Below are 21,998 nucleotides of genomic sequence, written 5' to 3' on the forward strand. Positions count from 1 at the left end.
TCTTTGCTCCCCTACATTTCCGTCAGTCACAATTCCTCTGTCTTTGGTGCCTTCGCCAGTGCTCTGAAATGTGCCACTCTCTGTCCTCTCCATAACGCCCCTCGCTTAGCCCCGACCCACTCCCTAGCTATGGCCCTGGTGCCCTCTTTCCCTTTCCCGCTCCGTGGGTGAGAAAAATGTCGTGCTCGCGCCACTCAGCTCGTACCCAACATGATCGTGGCTTGAGCTCAGTTTAGGGGCAATCCCGCAGGAATGCCCCTCCTCCACATCCCTAAGGATCTAATTGCTGCTGTTGGGTTCGTACTTGGTAGCCATATAACACAACTATCCCTTTTTAAATCTTAATCAATGAGAGGCCTGCTCTACAATGCACACTGACGCTGGGAGGAGGGTCAGTATCAGGAGGTCCTTTTTCCAACTGAGCAAACTGAGGCACACTGCAGGGAAGTGACTTGACCAAGGTCACCCACTTAAAGCAGTGGCAAAGATAGGAAGAGCAGCCAGGCATCCTGACACCCAGGTGCCGGCTCTAACCAGTAGGCCATACTGCCATGCCTCAGCCAGTCAGTTCCATTGCGCTTGTTTTCACAAGGGCTTTACATAAACAGCGGAGGTGCAAAGCCCTTGTACAACTCAGAAAGGAGGGTGAGTTCACCCGCGCAGCCGCGCAAGCAGCTGTCTGGTTGCACGAGGAACGCTGTGTAATGCACATGCCTGCCTGGCAGCGTGGAACACAGTTCAGGGGTCTAGCGAGGGCCGAACAGCAGGGGCGGTAACTCGAGTGGTGGGGAATGTGTGTATGGGGCAATGCACCAAGCCCTACCACCATGAGCATCATTAAACTATTACGCCATGAGCCAAACAGTCCAGCAATTTGGTTGCACTTGCCTCTGGGGAAGTGGCCTGTTCTGTGATCACCCACCGGACATGAAGGGGCGGCTGCCTTGACAAACCATGATGGGGCCAAGGAAACTGACCCAGCTGCTGACCCATGCAGGAGTTGAGAAATTCATAGGCGCTCGGGCAGGTGCCTTGCTGTGTCTCAGGCCAGGCGAGCTAGCAAAAAGCCCCAAGTGGTCAGACAGCTACAATCTCGGGCTGTTGAGCTAAGGCATCCAAAGAGCATTGCCCCTGGCAGAGGGAAAGAATTCACAGAGAAATGCTACCCCCCTTCCCCCGCCACGCCCCACAGCAAATGGCTGCACCAGCACACAGCTGGGGGGGCCAGCAGGAGATAAGACCACATGCTGGTCACATGGCTGGGGCTGTGTTGGTAACACGGGGCTTGGTAAGTGCCAGGGAGAGAGAGCACAAAATGCACAGGCCCAATGCCCCTTTCCCAGCACTTTGCCCTGCTCAAGGGACAAGCCTGGCACCACTAGGTGGCGCTAGTGTGGCAGCCAGAAAGCTGCTCCCAGTGATGGTGCGTGTACTCCCTGGTCCCCCTGCCCCGAATCCCAGCCTAGCAGCTTGTGCACTAGCCGGGGTGTGGTTCAGGGCCCTCTGGCCTGGGCCAGTCTCTCGCTCTAGAAATCAACAGTGAGAGGTGCAGAGTGTGAGCCGTGGTTCTCAAACTATGGGTTGGGACCCCCAAGTGGGTCACGACCCAGGTCACCGGGGCCAGCATTAGACTTGCTGGGACGCGGGGCTGAAGCTGACGTCCGAGCTCCCCCCACCCGGGGGCGGCAGGGATCGGGCTCCGCCGTCCCCTCCCGGGGGGGGGGGGTGTCATGTAGGAACTGTTGTCAGAATGGGGTCGCGGCACAATGAAGTTTGAGAACCCCTGCTTCAGGTGGCCGTTGTGGCGTAGATCCTAGCTACTGCGTCCCTGAATCGCTGCACATCTGCAGCAGAGGCTGGAGAGGGGCAGCCATCAGGGAGTGGGGCTATCTGGGGCTGAGCCAAAACACTGTGATGCCAAGATCCTAGGTCAAATCAGAGGCCATAGATCAAATCTTCAGGCCACCAAGTCAAAGGTCAACGCTAGGCCAAATGATCTTTCCATTGAGACACATCCATGGTCCACCGCGGATCCCGCAGCCGCCCCAGCTGCTAGGAATTACTCAAGGTCATGTTTTAAAAAAATCTTTATTAAGAAACTAAAAGTCCTCAAACCTACCATATTTGTCTGTACAGCTCCCACCACGGCAAAAAGCAGCCTTGAGATGTTCACGTACCCAGTCAATACTCTCCTTACACATGCACGTGCTATATCGCTGTCTACGGTATACCCTATAAATAGACATACAGCGCTACTGGACATACATTACCCAGACACGTATAGTGAGAGTGCCCCTGTGTACGTTCGTTCAGAAAAGGAGGCCTCTGGATTCTGCAGGGAGAAGCAGAGAGGGTGGGAGCGACACTGCAGTTCCCGTCAGACACGCAGTGCGTTTGCACACGGGACGGGGACGGTGTGGGAGTGGAACTTGCACGGTTTTGTTGGCGGAGGGGGGGGGGTTGTCCATTTCCAGCCCCTTTCCTTTTCCACCCTCCCCTGCCACCAAAAAAAACCACCTTAAATAAAAGTTCACAGTAACTAAGTAAAACACAAACTTTTCCGGACCTGAACCCTAGCAGACTGTCTGCCTGGCCGCCTGGTTCTGAACTCAACAGCGCTAGATTTCCCGCGTGCCGTCCCCCCGCTTCCAAATGTGCAAGGCGTTTGAGCAGAAGGTGGGCACAGGCCAAGGGTAAGTGGCGAGACCTGGCACAAGGTTGGCGTTTTTGGCTAGCTTTCCCCCTTTCTTGTTTGTTTTCTAATGTGGGGAATGCACAGCCTTGGCGAGAATGAAACCGGCACGTTTCCAGGACACATTCAAAAGGTGCTGCACAGGGGGACCGTTGAGGTAGTAGGAGTGCTTTCCTTTCAATGGCTGGCACCAAGGAGAGAGGGGTGGCTGTGTGTGCGCCCACCCGTGTCTCGGTGCACACCACCGTATGTACCGTTGTGTCTATGCAGCAACGTGCTGTGCTCACTCCGGCGGCTTTGCTCTGGCCCATGTATGTGCATGAACACGCCAGTGTGCACATGACTGTGTGGCTGGGCATGTCCACGCCTGTGAACCGGGCCTGCGCATGTGTGGAGAGATGCATCTCACCGTGGGGCTGTGCATGGACATGTCTGTGCACCCGTGTCTGCAGGTATGCAGCTGTGTCTTTGCAGGTGTAACGGGTGGGAGTGCATGGTCATGTGTATTCCTGCACCATGGATGTTGCTTTTTCTGGGGCCATGCTGCCTGCTGGAGTGTTACCGGTGGTCCTTTCAAGGCAGCTTTTCCTGGCACTGGGGTTAACCCCAATGTTGACTTCTAACTAGAACAGAATGTCCCATTCCCTCTCTCCACTGAGGGCCAGGGGTGGGGGCTGTAGACCTCCAGCCCTGACTCCAGCCTGCCCTCTGCTCAGGTGGGAGAGAAGCCTAGCACCCGTTGCTGTGGTGACACGGCTGCTGCTAGGCCCAACCCAGCCACGAAATGGCCTCCCGCCCCTGGCTACAGAGTTTCTCCCGGAGCGGTGCCATTGTCAGGCAGCTGGCAGTGTCCTCAGAGAAGTCTCTGGGCCACAGTCGCTGGCACAGGGAGGGAAATGAAAATCCCGTGGAACTAGCACCACAAAGCTTGTGGGTGGCACCACGACCAGCTGGGGGGAGGGTGGTGTCTCCCAGGGCTGGGGCCAGGATGGTCCTGGAGTCTCCAGGAATTGAAGATTATGTGAGGTGATGAAACCTTCAGGAATACAGCCAACCAAAATTGGCAACCCATAGGGGGAGGGGAGAGAATCGCTGGTAGATGACTCCAGGCCGTGCCGCTTTTGGCTGGAGAGACAACGGAGTGACCAGCAGGCACTGGCATTAGAAGGGTACTTGTCCAAGGCGGTTGATGAGCCATAGGCAAATGAAGCCATTAGAATGGAGGTGCTACAGCCTATTGATCTAGGGCAGCGTGTGACTGCTCTGGGGAGGCTGCACTGGCCAGACCGAATTGAGATTCACCATGTGCTTGTTTTGAAATTTGCAATCCCTCCTCCCCTTCCCCCTAGGAGAGAGAAATCCCTGAGGAATTCACACCAGGCACATTCCTCTGTTCAGGGGCTCCCAGGCAAGAGGAGGAGAGAATGAGACAGCGACACTGCGGAGCAGGGCATGTGCCAGTCAGTCAGAGTCGTAGGACAGGAAGAGACCTCGAGAGGTCATCTAGTCCAGTCCCCTGCACTCAGGGCAGGACTAAGTATTATCTAGACCATCCCTCACAGGTGTTTGTCTAACCTGCTCTTAAAAATCCCCAAATCTTCTCTGGACTTTCCCCAATTTGTCCACATCTTTCCTGAAATGTAGCACCCAGAAGTTTTCCCCAAGATGATCCCTGTTCTCTCTCTCTTTTTCTTTTCTCTCATCCTCCTTTTTCTTTTTCAGTGACCCCCCAACCCAGTTGGGGATAAAAAACGCAGTACAGTACAAAAATACCCCATTAGAAACCTTCCCTCCCCCCAACCACAGTCTCTCTCCTCTCGTCGCCGGAAGGGAAGGCTCTGGAGTAGTCCCAGAATAGTTTGTTGCCTTCATCTGGTTCTAGGTTCTTTCCCCTCGCCCCCCAGGACAAAGTTCTAGATGCTCCAGCCCTTCCTGCCACAGATCCTCAGGGAAGCCAGACGCTAAAGGACGTTGAGCTTTCTGGAGCAGGTTAAGTTACTGTGGACCAGGTTCCACATCTGGAGCAGCTCCAGGGGCAACAGTTTGTGAACCACCATCATGCTCCGGTAGAAACACGGCTCCTTGTTCATCTTGCTGTTCTTGTTCTTCACAATGCCGAACGTCTTGAAGCCCTCGTGTCTGACTGGCGCCACCTTGAGGACCTCCAGGCACATCCCCAGGAAGACGTCATCGATGGGGTACAGCTCCAAGGTCTCCGAGGCCTTGTGGAGCTTTATGGCCAGGGGCCCATCCATGAGGAAACCTCCACCACCCGCGTAGGGTGGGTAGTTGTTCTTGTTGTAAAGGGCGCTGGGGATGTAGTACTTGTTCTCTTTCCTCCGGATCGGCCTGGCCTTGTACAGGACATCCCCCACAAACAGGTCTTCTTCCTTCTTGTTGTCCAGGAACTCCAGGATGTTGTTGGGGCTGACGAAGACGTCGTCATCCCCCTTGAAGATGAAGCGAACGCTGTCGCAGTAGATGTTGAGCCACTTTAGGAAATGGACCTCCTTGAGGGTGAGGTTGAAGAAACTGTCCAGGAAATCCCATTGTAGGATATCCCCATAGATGTGGTTCTCATAATCCAGCAGCTTCTGGTAGTTGGCCCTCTCTTCTTCTTTGGAGGCTGTGCCCAGCAGAAAGAGAGTCTTGATCTTTTTCCCATCCACCTCTTTCTCCTGGCCCCAGGTCCTTCGGATGGCCTCCCGCCGGTCGTGCTGCGTGATGATGGACTTGACCACAATCAGCAGGTAAATGTCACCCCTGCACTTCTCCGGGTGGTTGATCAGCATGGGGAAGTACCTACAGTGCCGGTAAAGCAGGAACTGCCGAAAGTTGGGTTCCAGCCCCTTGAACCAGTCCAACTTGCTGATGTTCTGGTTGGCCGTGCAATTGATAGTGGTGACGTCCCAGGATTTCACCTGGTTCTCAGTGACTCCCTCCGCCTCCAGGTGGGTCTTCTCCTTCTTGCTCTTCCAGAAGTTTCCGGTCTTGGAGAAGATGCCATCTCTCTTCTGAGCTTTCACGGGCTCTTGGTGCAATTCTTTCTGCTGCTGGCCCTGCATGAAATGGCTAGGAGTCATCCCCCTCTGCAGCACCGTCACCATGATCACCAGCACAAAGGACAGGCAGACACTTTTGTAGATTGTCTTCTTCCTAAAGAGACAAGATGTATGGTTAAGGCAAAGATGCAGTCAGCTAGGGTAGAATCTCAGGGGTCAGCCCACTCTGTGCGAGAATCTTTTATTCTTACGATCAGAGAGACACTGCAATGCAAATGCCAGACAATGGTTATTACATAAGAGAAGGAAACTGAGCGCGACAAACAGAGAGACCATAAGAATGGACATATTGGGTCAGGCCAATAGTCCATCTAGCCCAGTATCCTGTCTTCCGACAGTGGGCAATGCCGGGTACCCCAGAGGGAATGAACAGAACAGGTAATCATCAAGTGATCCATCCCCTGTCGCCCATTCCCAGCTTCTGGCAATCAGAGGCTAGGGACACCATCCTACCCATCCTGGCTAATAGCCATTGATGGACCTATCCTCCATGAACTTATCTAGGATAGGTTAAGGGAGAGGGAGGAAAGGCAGCCCCACTCCAGGGTACGTGTAAAGCCAATTGAAGTTTTTTGTCTATTCATTTAAGAAGTTTTAGCCGGTTTACAAATTCTCACCATGTAAATATCAGACACAAAACGACAATCATTAAAACAGTGAGGGCAGAAAGTTTTCTTGCTGAAATATAGGGTTTCATCAAAACTGAATTTTTTTGCAGTGTCAGTTCTAGTGAAAATTTTCTATTTTTTTTCCACCATAAATATTAAAATCAATGTTCACTTCCAAGTGCCTTAAAATGTCATTTTGTTTCACATTTTTGGTTTTTTGGGGTGGGGGGCGAGAAGTGGGCTGTAGCCCACGAAAGCTTATGCTCTAATACATTTGTTAGTCTCTAAGGTGCCACAAGTACTCCTGTTCTTTTTGCAAATCAGAACGATATTTTATGTCGAACTGTCAATTTGAAAGATCGGATTCCATTTCCACTTAAAATGTTGTTTAGGTCTTTTTTAAACTGAAGGGGGAAAAGGAACCAACCCCACCCTCGCCTCCATATTTTGCCCTCACCCCTATAATTTTAAGTTGAAATGAAATGAAAATTGTAATTTCATTTTAAGATGGCAATTTGAACAAAAATATCCGTTTTGAAACAGTTCTGAACTCCCTTTGGGGAAAGAAGGGGAACTTTTCAACCTAAAAACGTGAACCAACATTTTTCATGGGAAAAATGTGGGTTTTATGCCCAGGTCTAGGTACATATGATTTACTTTCACATTCATATGGAGGGTAGGAAGATGCTCTAGGTCATTATTTGAATGGCTCTCACCAACATTTGTTTTCAAACTTTTGGGGCAAATTTTTCTCAGTCTTCAACATTTGCACTCTCAAAACACTGCATGTTAAACCCCTCCCGCCTTCACATGCTCCTTGTAATTTCTCCCTGACATAGCAACTAGGGTGACCAGATCACAACAGTAAAATATCGGGACACATTGGGGTGCCATCAGCCCTGCCCACAGTCCGCCCCCACTCCTTCCAGGCTCCGCCCCCACTCTGCCCCAGGTCCCGCCCCCTCCCCGCTCGGGGCCCCCCCCTCCGCGCCCTTCCTCATCCCCAGGCCTACCGCTGGCTCTTCACCCCCCACACTAGCTCGCCCACCACTCGCCTCTATGGCGCCGACTTCCCCTCTGCCTGGTGGATGCTCGCCTGCCCCCCCCGCCTCTTCCCGCCCCTGCACCGCCCTCGCCCCGCCCCCATTCCACCCCCTTCCCCAAGTCCCCACCCCTGCCCTGCCTCTTCTCCGCCTCCTCCCCTGAGCGCACTGTGTCCCCGCTCCTCCCACTCCCTCGGGGGAAAGACCTAAGCGCTGCCAACCCCAACTATACATACAATATGATGGGGACTAATTTAGCTACAACTAATCAGGAAAGAGATCTTGGAGTCATCGTGGATAGCTCTCTGAAGACGTCAACGCAGTGTGCAGCGGCAGTCAAAAAACAAACAGGATGTTAGGAATCATTAAAAAAGGGATAGAGAATGAGACAGAGAATATCTTATTGCCCTTATATAAATCCATGGTACGCCCACAGCTTGAATACTACGTACAGATGTGGTCTCCTCATCTCAAAAAAGATATACTGGCATTAGAAAAAGTTCAGAAAAGGACAACTAAAATGATTAGGGGTTTGGAACGGGTCCCATATGTGGAGATATTAAAGAGGCTAGGACTTTTCAGCTTGGAAAAGAGGAGACTAAGGCAGGATATGATAGAGGTATATAAAATCATGAGTGTGTGGAGAAAGTGAATAAGGAAAAGTTATTTACTTGTTCCCATAATATAAGAATGAGGGGCCACGAAATGAAATTAATGGGCAGCAGGTTTAAAACAAATAAAAGGAAGTTCTTCTTCACACAGCACATAGTCAACCTGTGGAACTCCTTGCCTGAGGAGGTTGTGAAGGCTAGGACTATCACAGGGTTTAAAAGAGAACTAGATAAATTCATGGAGGTTGTCCATTCATGGCTATTAGCCAGGATGGGTAAGGAATGGTGTCCCTCGCCTCTGTCTGTCAGAGGGTGGCAGGAGAGAGAGCACTTAATCATTACCTGTTAGGTTCACTCCCTCTGGGGCACCTGGCATTGGCCACTGTCGGTAGACAGGATACTGGGCTGCATGGACCTTTGGTCTGACCCAGTACGGCCATTCTTATGTTGTCTGTGCTGAGAACAGGACCCAACTGCGGTTATTTGCATTGCTCCGTAGCTCCCAAACCAGCTCCGGCCCTGCTGTTCCTGCTCTCACATCTTCTCCAATTTCCTCCGGCCCCACAGTCCCGTGCGTGTCAGGGCTTCTCCCCCAGCCAATGACAGGACCCCATCACCTTCTCCAAAAACAAGGCAGTTTGTGAGATGCCGAGCAGAGCTGGCAGTGGCGCAGGCTCGCCTGGTGGATGGGGGCAGGGAATGGATGTGGCATCGGGGCGGTTGATTTCATCGAGCTTGACGCACAGGCAGCGTGCTGTGCTGATGGGATCCCCTGGGAAGCAGCTGCTGCTCTGGAAAGCGTTTCCCAGAGACGGCGCATCCTATACGGCCGGTAACCTCGCCCAGAGCCCCGTCCGGGTCACACGAGCTCCCGTTCTGTAGCCCGCCTTTCCCCCCCTCCGCCCAATGCAGGCTAATTCTTCCCAAGAGAAGATCAGTGAGATCCGCTGTGCTACCCCTCACCCCATTCCACCCCCTCTAACACCTTCCCTCTTCCCACACCGAGGTTTCTCCCCTGCTCTCCATCTCTCCCCTTTTCCCTCCCCCTCCTTGGCTGCCTCCTGCTCACCTCCTCCATGTCCCTCCAAAAGCTGACCTCCCCACCTCCCCCCGGCCTCCCAGTTGCTGCCCCATCTCCCTTCTCATCATGGGTGACGGGTATAATAGGCCAGGGGAGGCTGCTGCAGCCGCCAGACCCCGCGGGTTATGGGGCTTGGGGGCAAAGATTTTGCTTTATTATGCCCCATGCATGTTCTGGGGCGGCTGAGGAGGCAGTATGTGCTATTCAGCTTCCTGGGTTCCTCAGTAAGCTCCCTCGACTCCAAGGAGGGAGGGGTGGGGTTGGGGCTTCAGCCAGCCCGGGGCTCCTCCGGGCAAGGTAGTTGCGGGGGAGGGGTGGGGTTGGGGCTTCAGCCAGCCCGGGGCTCCTCCGGGCAGGTGTGTGTGAGGAGGGGAGGTGTCGCGGGGCTTCAGCCAGCCCAGGGCTCCTCTGGCCGGGGGGAGGGGAGGGGCGCTCGGGGCTTCTCCAGGTGGGGGGCTTGTGGCTGCGGGGGGGGGGGGGGGGGAGAGGGAGTCTCGGGGCTCTGGCTGCTGGGGGGCAGGCGGAAGGGGTGAAATTGGGGGCTAGGCTCCCCAAAGGGGGGCTCCACCCGCCACCCACGTTTCTCCTCACTAAGTTCATCTAACACACCATCTACAGCTGCTGCCTCACGGCCCTCTCATCCAGCGTCAGCCTGGACCTCCCCTCCCTAAGTCCAGCTTCCATCCTCTCCACCCCACTGAGACTGTTCCCACTTGGTCTCCAGCAGCCTCGGCCATCCTCCGTCCTCGTCCCCTCTCTGCCAATCACATCCTCCTCCTCGACATCGGTTCTTCTCTTGGCCTTTCAAATACCATCCTCTGCGGTCCTCCTCCCTCCTCTGCCTCTGGTCACTGCACCAGACGCTCTTTTGGCAGACCCTTTCCCACCTTCTGTGGGGGTCCCATGGGGCTCTATCCAAGACCAGGTCTCTTCCTGGCCTGTCAACCTGACATCACTGCTCCCCACTCCTTCAAATCCCTGCCCTGCTTGTCCTTGCTTTCAGGGTTCTTGCCTCTCTCTGCGCTAATGCAATATTGCATTTCTGGAATGCTACAAAGGTTCTGCTTGAGGCCCACAATATCCCAATCTGCTTCTCCATCGCTCTTGCATTATGGCATTACAACCCTCATGAACTCGGCTTGGCAGAATTGGTTTGTCTGAGCTGAGACTAGGCAGGTTACTGCTGAAGGCGAAGGCGAACATGGCTGCCACGTTTGAAGAAAATGGATCAAATTCATTCCGGGTAACAGATCGTTTTAAAAACGGGCCCCGGGCTGGAAATGCTGGTTTGGTTCTAGGCCCTTGGGGTCCCACTAGCTCTGAAGCTGGTTGCGACTCCCTGGCAATTTGGCACATCGTTAAAATCTCCTTGGAAACTCACGCGCCACCCATGTTTGAAGAACATCATTATAGCCCAAACTATTAGCCATTGTATCTAACTGAAAGCGGTTACTAGCGGGTCGCACACTTGGTAGCTGGTGTAGGCCAAGTTCACTGCACAGACCAGGGGCTCCTTGCGTCCTGCACCCCACAAGCTGCCTCTGTACCACCCTCTCAGCCCCTCTTTGTCAGGGACAACTCCCCCCTCCCCTGTGTGCCCCCCATTCCATCCTCCCCTATACCAGCACCCTCCAAAATCCACACAGACACGCTTTTGTGTGCCCTTCATTCCGCCTCCCCCCATGCCAAGATCCCCCATTCTCTTCTCCACAGCAGGCGTGTTTGTGCCCCACCTCTCTATGGCTGTGCTAATCAGATGGCAGGGGGCTCACGTGTTTCACGTTTTTCCCCTTTCGTTTTTTTCTGATTTCCCCCCAAAATCAATAGGATTCTGGCCTGGGATGCCTAGAACATTCCCTGACATTTTGGAATGGATCGGGTGCGCCGTTCGAAAGTTATCATGTTACAAATGGGCTTAAACTGCAGCAAGGGAGGTCTAGGTTGGACATTAGGAAAAAGTTCCTAACTGTCAGGGTGGTTAAACACTGGAATAAATTGCCTAGGGAGGTTGTGGAATCTCCATCTCTGGAGATATTTAAGAGTAGGTTAGATAAATGTCTATCAGGGATGGTCTAGACAGTATTTGGTCCTGCCATGCGGGCAGGGGACTGGACTCGATGACCTCTCGAGGTCCCTTCCAGTCCTAGAATCTATGAATCTATGAATCTATGAAACAGAGAAGAGCCACCCAGCGGCCTGTGTGGCCTTCGCAAACCCAGCCCATGAGCAGTTTGCCGTCTGGTGGCTGGCTGCAGCATAGGGAAAACCTAGGTATCCGGCTAGGCTGTAACCTGGAACAAGGGGGCTTCGTTAGCTCAAGCAGTAGAAGCCTGTGGTTTGGGACACAAAGTTTTCCAGGGTTCCACTGCGCTCTTTGATTTTCACAATGGATTTTGTTGCAGGGTCGCCAGTGAGGGCATTTCCTGAAAGTTGCAGGGGGAAATACGGCAGCAATAAGGAAATACTTTGACTACTCCGTAGTAGCTCCGGAGTTACGATCACAAGCAAGCTATCTCATAAGCGGTAGCTATGGGATTTCGAACGTACTAACCACAGCAGTGTCTGATTCGTGGCCCGTATCAAGCAGGAAAAGCATTGCCGTGATTATTTCACGGTACGTGAGAATTCTTCTGGAAAATTTCAAAGTCATTGGTCAAAGGAGGGGCCTGTTCCTGGGTAGGGCCTATTTTGTATGTAATTATTGGCTGGTTGAGGGAAATTCAGTATCGCTACCCTCAAAGTGTTCAAAGATTGCAAGATCTGCCACCCCCCACTGGAATCGATACGGGGTATCATCAAACAACCACAACCCATACTTGATGGGGATCCTATTCTGAAAGAAATCTTCCCTGAACCCCCAATTCTGCCCTTCAAGCAACCCCCCAGTCTCTCCAGGCTCAGCAGCAGCTAGTTCCCCACAGACCAGGACACACTAACTCAAAGTGGCACCAGACCCTGCCAGAACAACAGATGCAAAGCCTGCAGACCTATCTCCACTGCTGCCATGATGAATACTCCCCCAGAACACACCTGTCTAGATCCATGGGTCCTACACGTGCCTATCACAACATGTGATGTACCTCATCCAGTGCACTCAATCCTCCAATAATAACTATGCGAGTGAAACCAGACAAATCACCACGCTCTCGAATCAACTCACACAGGAAAATGGTAAAAAACAAAAACCCCCCAACACCTGTGAGCGAACAGCGGCAGTAGTTCTGTTGGCCGGACATAGCACGGTCCACACTGGTGCTTAGGTCAGTGTAACTTATGTCGCTCAGAGGGGTGGCTTATTCACACCCCGGAGTGACATAACTTGTACTGATGTAGGCTGTAGTGTGTGTAGATAGCCTGTGTGGCTCGAAAGCTTGTCTCTCTCACCAACAGAAGTTGGTCCAATAAAAGATCTTACTTCTCCCAGCTTGTCTTTCTGATATCTTGGGACCAACATGGCTTCAATACACGGCATACAAAAATCACGTATCAGGCCTCTCAAAATCGCAAGATTGGCTTAAAAATCATGAGCTTTTTTAAAAATCAATTTTGGGTACCTTTTCTTGGCCTTCCGGTTTGAGCCTCTAGGGAGCACTCAGGTCCCAGTTCCAAGCTTTTCTCCACAGCCATGGGCTAGAAATGTACTTTTTAAATTAAAGCTGCAATTCACATGTCATCACTTATCTCCAGGAGCTGGGGCTTTCCGTAAAACATCCAATATCGCTATGGGATAAAATCACGAGAGGTGGCAACACTGGCTGTGACACTCCATGGGAATAACCTGAATTTCGTTAACATTTTTGCTGTGCGAATGTCTTTGTTTTTATAAATTATATAGGGTTACTGCAGAGATTAGATGCTCTATAAGGCCTCTGGATTCCCATCGCTCAGTGCAGAGATCATGCTTTCTATAATGTCCCTTGACTCTCTTTGCCCAGTAGAAATTGGACGACGCTCCATCTTCCTCTGCACGTTAGGTATGATCTGCAGAGTTCCCAATTTTCTTGTGCTTCCTCCTACCCTCAATAAACTTTATGAAATGCTTGTCAGGCCAGACAGATTTTATAAGGGACCTGTCACTATATCAAACGATAATGCCAGGTTTTGTAAATAATTCTTCTTTATGTTTTTTTTTTTTAAATTAAATGGCACTTAACTGTTGCAAAACCTGAAGATTTACAATCAAATTGTTTTTTAACTAATGAAAACCCCAAAGCTGGTCATTTATAAGCATCTATAACTTCGTTCTATCTATTAATAATGTAAAAAACCTCGCAGTAGCTCTGGTTACAGCTAAGAGTATGAAAATAAACAGTTATGGGAAGGTGGATAGATATTGTATGTGATATTTTATATGTATACATTTATCTGAGACTGTATGAACTGTGAGGATATTGGAATATTTATCTACCTCTGAATAAAGACTGGGAGTGGCTGGGTCACTAGTAAAAGTAATTTTCCCTCTGTTGATATTCACCCCTTCTTGTCAACTGTTGGGAATGGGCCACATCCACCTTGATTGAATTGGCCTCGTTAGCACTGACCCCCCCACTTAGTAAGGCAACTCCCATCTTTTCATGTGCTGTATATTTATACCTGTCTACTGTATTTTCCACTCCAGGCATCTGAAGAAGTGGGCTGTAGCCCACAAAAGCTTATGCCCAAATAAATTTGTTAGTCTCTAAGGTGCCTCAAGGACTCCTCGTTGTTAGAGCCAAAGGAGTTACAAGTGTGAAACTTACCTAGGTGAGAGGCAAAACAGACCGACTGGGGGCAGACCCTCAGCTGGTATGAACTGCTGTGAGTGTATCCATACCAGTCTGTCCAGACCAAGGATCCAATCCTGCAGGCCTTAGCCAGGCAAAACTGTCAGTGAACTCAATGGGCATTAGACTGAGCAGGGAGTGCAGCATTAGGCCCCTAGACTGGGAGCTCCTTCCACCCACCTCACCGCAGGGTAGAAATAATCACTAGCGATTGGAGCTAGGTCTGAAGCAAACCTTGGTTTTGAACTTTCCTGAACCCGGGGTTCCAGACTCATGCCACAGTCCTTTCCCTGCAGAGATCACCCAGAATTTTCTACCATCTGCTTTTATGGGGAGGGACGGGCACGTAAAGGAAACAATAGTCTCCGTGTTAACTTCTGCTGGCCGCAAATAACACCGAAGTGCACTCCCTTAAACTCTCCCCTGCTCATTGATGTGTCCTCTACGTCCTTTTGCAAGCTGGCCCACAAACTACGAGAATCTGCGCAGGCGACAAGTATCAGGGGGTAGCCGTGTTAGTCTGTATCCACAAAAACAACGAGGAGTCCGGTGGCACCTTAAAGACTAACAGATTTATTTGGGCATAAGCTTTCGTGGGTAAAAAACCCACTTCTTCAGGTGCATGGAGTGAAAATTACAGAGAGAGGCATAAATATATATTGGCACATGGAAAAGGGTGTTATCTTACAAGTGGAGAACCAATTTTGAAGACCAATTTAGACAGGGTGGATGTGGTCCACTGCCAATAATTGATGAGGTGGTGTCAATACCAAGGGTGGGGAAATTGTTTTTGTAGTGAGCAAGCCACTCCCAGTCCCTATTCAAGCCCCAATTGATGGTGTTGTTTGTAAATGAATTGTAGCTCAGCAGTTTCTCTTTGAAATCTGTTTTTGAAGTTGTTTTGTTGCAGGATGGCTACTTTTAAATCTGTTATTGAGTGTCCAGGAAGATTGAAGTGTTCTCCTACTGGCTTTTGTATGTTACCATTCCTGATGTTTGATTTGTGTCCATTTATCTTTTTATGTAGAGACTGTCCGGTTTGGCCAATGTACATGGCAGAGGGGCATTGCTGGCACATGATGGCACGTATCACATTAGTAGATATGCAAGTGAATGAGCCTCTGATGGTGTGGCTGGGTCATATGATGGTGTCCCTAGAGTAGATATGTGGGGCAGAGAAGGCAACGTGGTTTGTTGGGGATTGGTTCCTGGGTTAGTGTTTCTGTGGTGTGATGTGTAGTTGATGGTAAGTATTTGCTTCAGGTTGGGGGGCTGTCTGTAAGCGAGGATTGGGCCTGAAATGGTGGGGCGTTCAGCTGTATAGAATGCAACGCCATCCACAGCCTCAGAAACAACTCTGACATTATAATCAAAAGGGCTGACAAAGGAGGTGCTGCAGACATCATGAACAGGTCGGATTATGAACTGGAGGCTGCCAGACAACTCTCCAACACCACATTCTACAGGCCACTATCCTCTGATCCCACTGAGGAGTACCAAAAGAAACTACGCCATCTGCTCAAGAAACTCCCTGCTACAGCACGGGAACAAATCTACACAGACACACCTCTAAAGCCCCAACCAGGGGTACTCTATCTGCTACCCAAGATCCATAAACCTGGAAACCCTGGACGCCACATCATCTCAGGCATTGGCACTCTTACAGCAGGATTATCTGCTTATTTGGACTCTCTCCTCAGACCCTATGTTACCGGCAATCATCGCTATCTTCGAGACACCACTGACTTCCTGAGGAAACTACAATGCATTGGTGATCTTTCTGAAAACACCATCCTGGCCACCATGGATGTAGAAGCTCTTTACACCAATATTCCACACGAGGATGAACTATAAGCTGTCAGGAACAGTATCCCTGATGTAGCCACGGCACATCTGGTGGCTGAACTTTGTGACTTTGTCCTCACCCACAACCATTTCAGATTTGGGGACAACCTATACCTTCAAGTCAGTGGCACTGCTATGGGTACCCGCATGGCCCCACAGTATGCCAACATTTTTATGGCTGACTTAGAGCAACGCTTCCTCAGCTTTCATCCCCAACGCCCCTCCTCCACTTACGCTACATTGATGACATCTTCATCGTCTGGACCCACGGGAAGGAGGCTCTTGAAGAATTCCACCTGGATTTCAACAATTTCCACCCCACCATCAACCTCAGCCTGGACCAGTCCATACAAGAGATCCACTTCCGGGACACTTCAGTGCAAATAAGTGATGGTCACATAAACACCACCCTATACCAGAAACCTACTGACCGCTGTACTTACCTACATGCCTCCAGCTTCCATCCAGGACACATCACACGATCCATTGTCTACAGCCAAGCCTTAAGATACAACCGCATTTGCTCCAATCCCTCAGACAGAGACAAACACCTACAAGATCTCTATCAAGCATTCTTAAAACTACAATATCTACCTGGGGAAGTGAGGAAACAGATTGACAGAGCGAGACGGATACCCAGAAATCACCTACTACAGGACAGGCCCAACAAGGAAAATAACAGAACACCACTGTCCATCACGTACAGCCTCCAGCTAAAACCTCTCCAGCGCATTATCAACGATCTACAGCCTATCCTGGAAAATGATCCCCCATTCTCACAAGCCTTGAGAGGCAGGCCAATCCTCAGTTACAGACAGCCCCCCAACCTGAAGCAAATACTCACCAGCAACTACACAAACACTAACCCAAGAACCAACCCCTGCAACAAACCCCATTGCCTTCTCTGTCCCCAAATCTACTCTAGTGACACCATCATAGGACCCAACCACACCAGCCACACCATCAGAGGCTCATTCACTTGCACATTTACTAATGTGATATATGCCATCATGTGCCAGCAATGCCCCTCTGCCATGTACATTGGTCAAACCGGACAGTCTCTATGTAAAAGGATAAATGGACACAAATCAGACATCAGGAATGGTAACATACAAAAGCCAGTAGGAGAACACTTCAATCTTCCTGGACACTCAATAACAGATTTAAAAGTAACCGTCCTTCAACAAAACAACTTCAAAAACAGACTTCAAAGAGAAACTGCTGAGCTACAATTCATTTGCAAATTTAACACCATCAATTGGGGCTTGAATAGGGACTGGGAGTGGCTGGCTCACTACAAAAGCAATTTCCCTTCCCTTAGTATCGCCACCTCCACATCAATTATTGGCAGTGGACCACATCCACCCTGACTAAATTGGCCTTCAACATTGGTTCTCCACTTGTAAGGCAACTCCCTTCTCCATGTGCCAATATATATTTATGCCTCTCTCTGTAATTTATACTCCATGCATCTGAAGAAGTGAGTTTTTTACCCACGAAAGCTTATGCCCAAATAAATCTGTTAGCCTTTAAGATGCCACCGGACTCCGGGTTGTTTTTGTGCAGGCGAAACTCACACACTGAGGGAGGGAGAGGGAGAGCAGGAAAAGCTGCTGAGGCCGGATTCTGATCTCACTCACACCCCAGTAATTCAGGAGTAGCTTGGCTGAAGTCAATGGAGCCACACCAGTAGGAAACCCACCTGAGATCAAACTCTTCCCCAGGAAGGGGTGCTTTACATTGGCCAAACTCAGCTCTCACTTGCCTCTTCTTTGGTCTCCCCCAGCTTGTAGGACACACCTTTGGGTGAGTCATGCCACCTCGGCATCTAGTCCAAGCCTTTATTAGTCTAATTACCTAATTAAGAATAAACAGTTCCCATTATGGATGCTGGCCCTGTATGGAATGGAAACTCTCCCTCCCCCTGCAGTGAGTCCATCCATAAAAATCAAGTGTCTGGGGAGACAGGCAGGCTTTCCATTGCCATGAAACCCCCCTTTGACTGGACTGGAATCTCTCTCTTTTTTAATTCCTCGTTTAGAGTCAGTTATCAAGCGGGCTCTGCCCCGGAGAACACAAGGATCTCCCAGCCAATCACACCTGGGGACTGGGGAGCTCATGGGATCAGATCTAGAACCCAAGGGTTCCGGACTAGAAGTTCGAGTTCCCATTGGCTCCTGGCCCGGCAGGTGAGGGTATTTCACGCCCTTTCCTCTCCGCGGAAGCCAGGAGGGGCAATGACTTGCCGACAGGCCCCGTGATGGCCAGCCGGTTAGTGGGAACCCGGGGCTCTCTGCTGACATGGGTTAAATGAAGGGAGCGAGATTTGACGCTGGAAAAAAAAGAAGTCAGGAAAACCAAGTCCTAGTGGGGCCCCCGCACCGGCACCTCCCCGGCTCCACGGCCGGAGCTGCTGGAATAACCAATTCATTGCCACTGTTGCGGGGCGGGTTGATCCCATCCCCCCCCCCCCAACTCCTCGAATGGGCAGCAGCGCCCTGCATTGAGGAGCCGCGCCCCGGTCCCATAGGAATGCCGGTACCGTTTGCAACGAAGGAGGAAAAAAATCTCAGCAACCGAGCGCTGTGCTGATCTGGGGGGAGGGGGGAGATGTGCCCCCCCCCACTCCCTCCAGAGGGAACGGATCGGATCGCTTGGGTGCTGAGGCGCCGCTGGAAGCCAGGTGGGGGCTGGCTGGGTTTGGACACTGCCCCCCCCCCCGCCGGATGCGGGGGGGGACGACACACAGGGGCACCGATCAGCCAAACACCCCCCAACCCGAGCCCAGCTTTGGTCCCGAAGAGGGAGCAGCACCAGCGGCTCCGCCAGGGCTTTGCTCTCGGGGCCGAGCCGCGCCGAGCCGCGCCGCGCCGGGGATGCAGGCGAGGGAGAAGCACGCGAGCCCCCGGGGGATCGGACAGGCGAGCAGCACATGCCGAGTCCCCCCAGCCTGGCTCCCCATTTTCACCCCGCCCCCTTTGCAGCCACTCATGGCATGGCCGCGCTCCCCGCTGTACCTGCGGGGGAGGGGGGGGGGCGCAGGAACCCCCCCGAGGGGCACCCCCCAACTCGGTACCCGGAGCTCCCCCCCGGCCGGACGCGCTTCGCCCCGAGCCGCTCCGGGGGCAGGGGGAGGCAGAGCCCAGATCGGCCCAGCGCAGCAGAGAGAAAAGTGGGGGGCGCTGCTCTGCCCCCCATCTCCCTCCCAGCCCGGCGGGAGAGCAGCAGAAAGCCCAGGCGCACTCACCACTGGAACATGCTGGGAGCGGAGGCTGCTCTCCTGAGAGGCTCCCTCCTTCCTCGTCCTGGGGCTACACTGCTGTGGGAGCTCACAGGGCTGGCTTGGCTTGGCTTGGCTTTGCCCTCCTCCCTGCCTGCCGCTTGCACACAGAGGCCTCTCTGCTCACTGGCCTCCTGCTCAGCAGCCTCTTTCCTCCCCTCAACTCACTGAGGTGGAGCCTGGGCTGCAGGTATTTTAACTCTTCAGCTGCTGGGCTGGCAGGACTGCTGCCCCCGGGGCCAAGGCCGCCAACGGGCTCTGCCCCCTGTCCCAGCGAAAGCCTGGGCAGCGCCCTGTCAAAGGGCGATGGGCCAGGATTCATTGGTGGTTATCGCTCAGTCGCTGGGAACGAGCTCCCCACACCAGGCCCTCCTGCCATTTTGCTTTCCTGGCCGCCGACGCCCGCTGGGCGCCGGGAGACTTACGGCTGGGGCCCATCGTCCCCAAGTGGATCACTTCCTGGGAGGCACTCCCATCAGAACAAACGCCCCAATAATTCTTCCAGCCACCTAGCGCTGTCTACACTGGGGCTTAGGTGGGCTTAACTACATCTCTGGGAGGGGGTGGATTTTCCACACCCCTGGAGTGACTTTCTAGTGTAGACCAGCCCTTAGAGACGTTGTGCAGAAAGAAAGGGCCAGATTTAGACACCGCCTGGATGCAAAGATCTAGGGAAGAGGTCTGAGTCAACGATAACGCCCAGCTTCTGGGCCTGAGTGATGGTGGCATTGTCTATGGATCCTAAAATGTATCATGCATAGACTTAAAATCTTCCCGGTGTGTCCAGTTTCCTGACACGGCGACTGTATCAGAAATAGATTCAGACTGGGAATGACTAACACGCTGTCAAAACAGCGAAATCTCACAAACCTGGGTGACTGGGTAACAAAACGGCAGATGAAATTCAGTGCTGAGAAGTGCAAATTAACGCACCTTGGGGGAAAAAGTCCGAGCTATACATACACAATGCTGGGGTCTAAATTAGCTATTACCACCCACAAAAGAGTTTTTTGGAATCACCGTGGAGAGGTCTCTGAACATTTCTGCTCAATCCACAGCTGTGGTCAAAAAGGCTAAACGTTAGAAACTGTTAGGAAAGGGATAGAAAATAAGACAGAAAATATCATAATGCCACTATATAAATTCATGGTACAGCCAACACCTTGAATACTGCATGCAGTTCTGGTCATCCCATCTCAAAAAAAGAGATATTAGAACTGGAAAAGGTACAGAAAAAGGCAACCAAATTGACTAGGAGTCTGGAACAGCTTCCATATGAGGAAAGTTTAAAAAGACTGGGCCCGTTCAGCTTAGAAAAGAGATGACTCAGGGGGGATATGCTAGAGGTCTATAAAAGCACGAACGGTGTGAAAATAGTGAATAGTGAAGTGTTATTTACCCTTTCACACAATACAAAACCCTGGGGTCACCTGATGCAATTAGACTGAGTACAAACAAGACAAAGTGCTTTTTCACGCAAAGCACAACTAACCTGTGGAACTCGTTGCCATGGGACATAGTGATGATCAAAAGTATAACTGGGAGTTCATGGAGGATAGGTCCATCAATGGCTATTAGCCAAGATGGTCAGGGATGGAACCCCATGCTCGGGGCCACCCTAAACCTCTGACTGCCAGAAGCCAGGAGTGGAAGACAGTGATGGATCACTCCAAAACTGCCCTGTTCTGTACAGTCCCCCTTGAAGCTGTGGTATGGGCCACTGTCAGAGACAGGATACTGGGCTAGATGGACCATGGTCTGATCCAGTATTGCAGCTCCTGTGTTCTTCTGTTATTATCTGTAAGGGAAAAGATCTATTGTATTTTCCTCCCAGGGTGGGGTTCAACCACTGAATCGGTCTGACTGTCACCTATACAGTTGCCTTATCTACACTAGTGTTTCTACGGTTGCCATCACCCAATGAAGCAAAACCAATCGTGAGACTAACTTTACACTAGCATAGCCACAGCTATTATGTGCATTCTCTCCCTGTGTGTGTATATCTAATCTGATCTGTCTCCAACCTCACACCAGGAAACACTGCCTCAGAGCTGAACTGAAATCCAAGCTTTGGCAAAGTTTTACTGTGCAATAAGCAAATATGTGAGCAAGAAACTGACTCGGGTTTCATTTCCAAGTTCATACGTAATGGTCTAACAAAGCAAGCCCCTAAGTAACTATAAAACAACGGCAGTGATCAGAGAAAGGTAATTTGCCTGGAACGCTGTGTGCGTACATGTGAGCGTCTGAGTCCTGATCTACAATACAAACGTATGTAGATAGAACTATGTCACTCGGGGTGTGGAAAAGCCACACTTAACCCCCGGTGTAGTCAGCGCAATGGTGACGGGAGGGCTTCTGCCATGGACGTAGCTACTGCGTCTCAGGAAGGTGGAGTCCCACCGGAGAAGCTCTCCCGTCAGCGTAGACGACATCTTCAATAAGTGCTACAGCGGAGCTGTAAGTACAGACAAGCCCTGAGAACAGGGGTGCTGGAACAATGTATATAGTGGGGGTGCTGAGAGCCATATTGAACCAAACTGTAAAGCCTGTATCTAATGGAAACCACTTCAAGCCAGGGGGTGCAGCAGCACCCCTAGATCCAGCACCTATGCCTGAGAGTGCAGATGTTACTGACCTCTACACAAAAGATCTGGGGGGGTTTCTTTTCTACACCTTCACGATTTCCATTCAAGCTTGCCTGGCCAAAAAAAGACTCATTGAATTCAAGTGAGAGAGAGAGTGTGTGACAGAGAGACAAAGAGAGATGGTGGAGAGAAGGGGCTAGAGCAGTGGTTGACTAGAAAGTGTGTCTAATAACATACTCTGTTCTATATCGGTGCTTACCTGAAATCCATGGAAGTTAGGTGTCTAATCCAGTCACGTGACTACCCGCTGTCCCGTGTGCTCCCTCATCCTCTCCCCAGGGAGAGACCCATGTGCAGTGGAGTGCCTTGTTTGGGGATTTTGGGTTGTTGCACATGTGGTTTTGTGTAGGGTTACCAGATAGCAA

The 21,998-nt window shown here is 51.4% G+C and overlaps 1 protein-coding gene across 1 annotated transcript; it reads right to left on the reverse strand.

The window, feature by feature from the left end:
• Positions 1–4,273: 4,273 nt before the first annotated feature.
• B3GNT7 (UDP-GlcNAc:betaGal beta-1,3-N-acetylglucosaminyltransferase 7) lies at positions 4,274–19,080 on the reverse strand. Its single transcript, XM_024206324.1, has 2 exons — positions 18,953–19,080; positions 4,274–5,848 (listed from the first exon to the last, which is right to left on the reverse strand). The coding sequence occupies exons 1-2, from the start codon at positions 18,961–18,963 to the stop codon at positions 4,654–4,656; spliced, it is 1,206 nt and encodes a 401-aa protein (XP_024062092.1). The 5' UTR covers positions 18,964–19,080; the 3' UTR covers positions 4,274–4,653.
• Positions 19,081–21,998: the final 2,918 nt, after the last annotated feature.

Source organism: Terrapene carolina, unplaced genomic scaffold, assembly GCF_002925995.2.
Source record: "Terrapene carolina triunguis isolate 2854851 unplaced genomic scaffold, T_m_triunguis-2.0 Scaffold88, whole genome shotgun sequence".
Classification (NCBI taxonomy): Eukaryota; Metazoa; Chordata; order Testudines; family Emydidae; genus Terrapene; species Terrapene triunguis.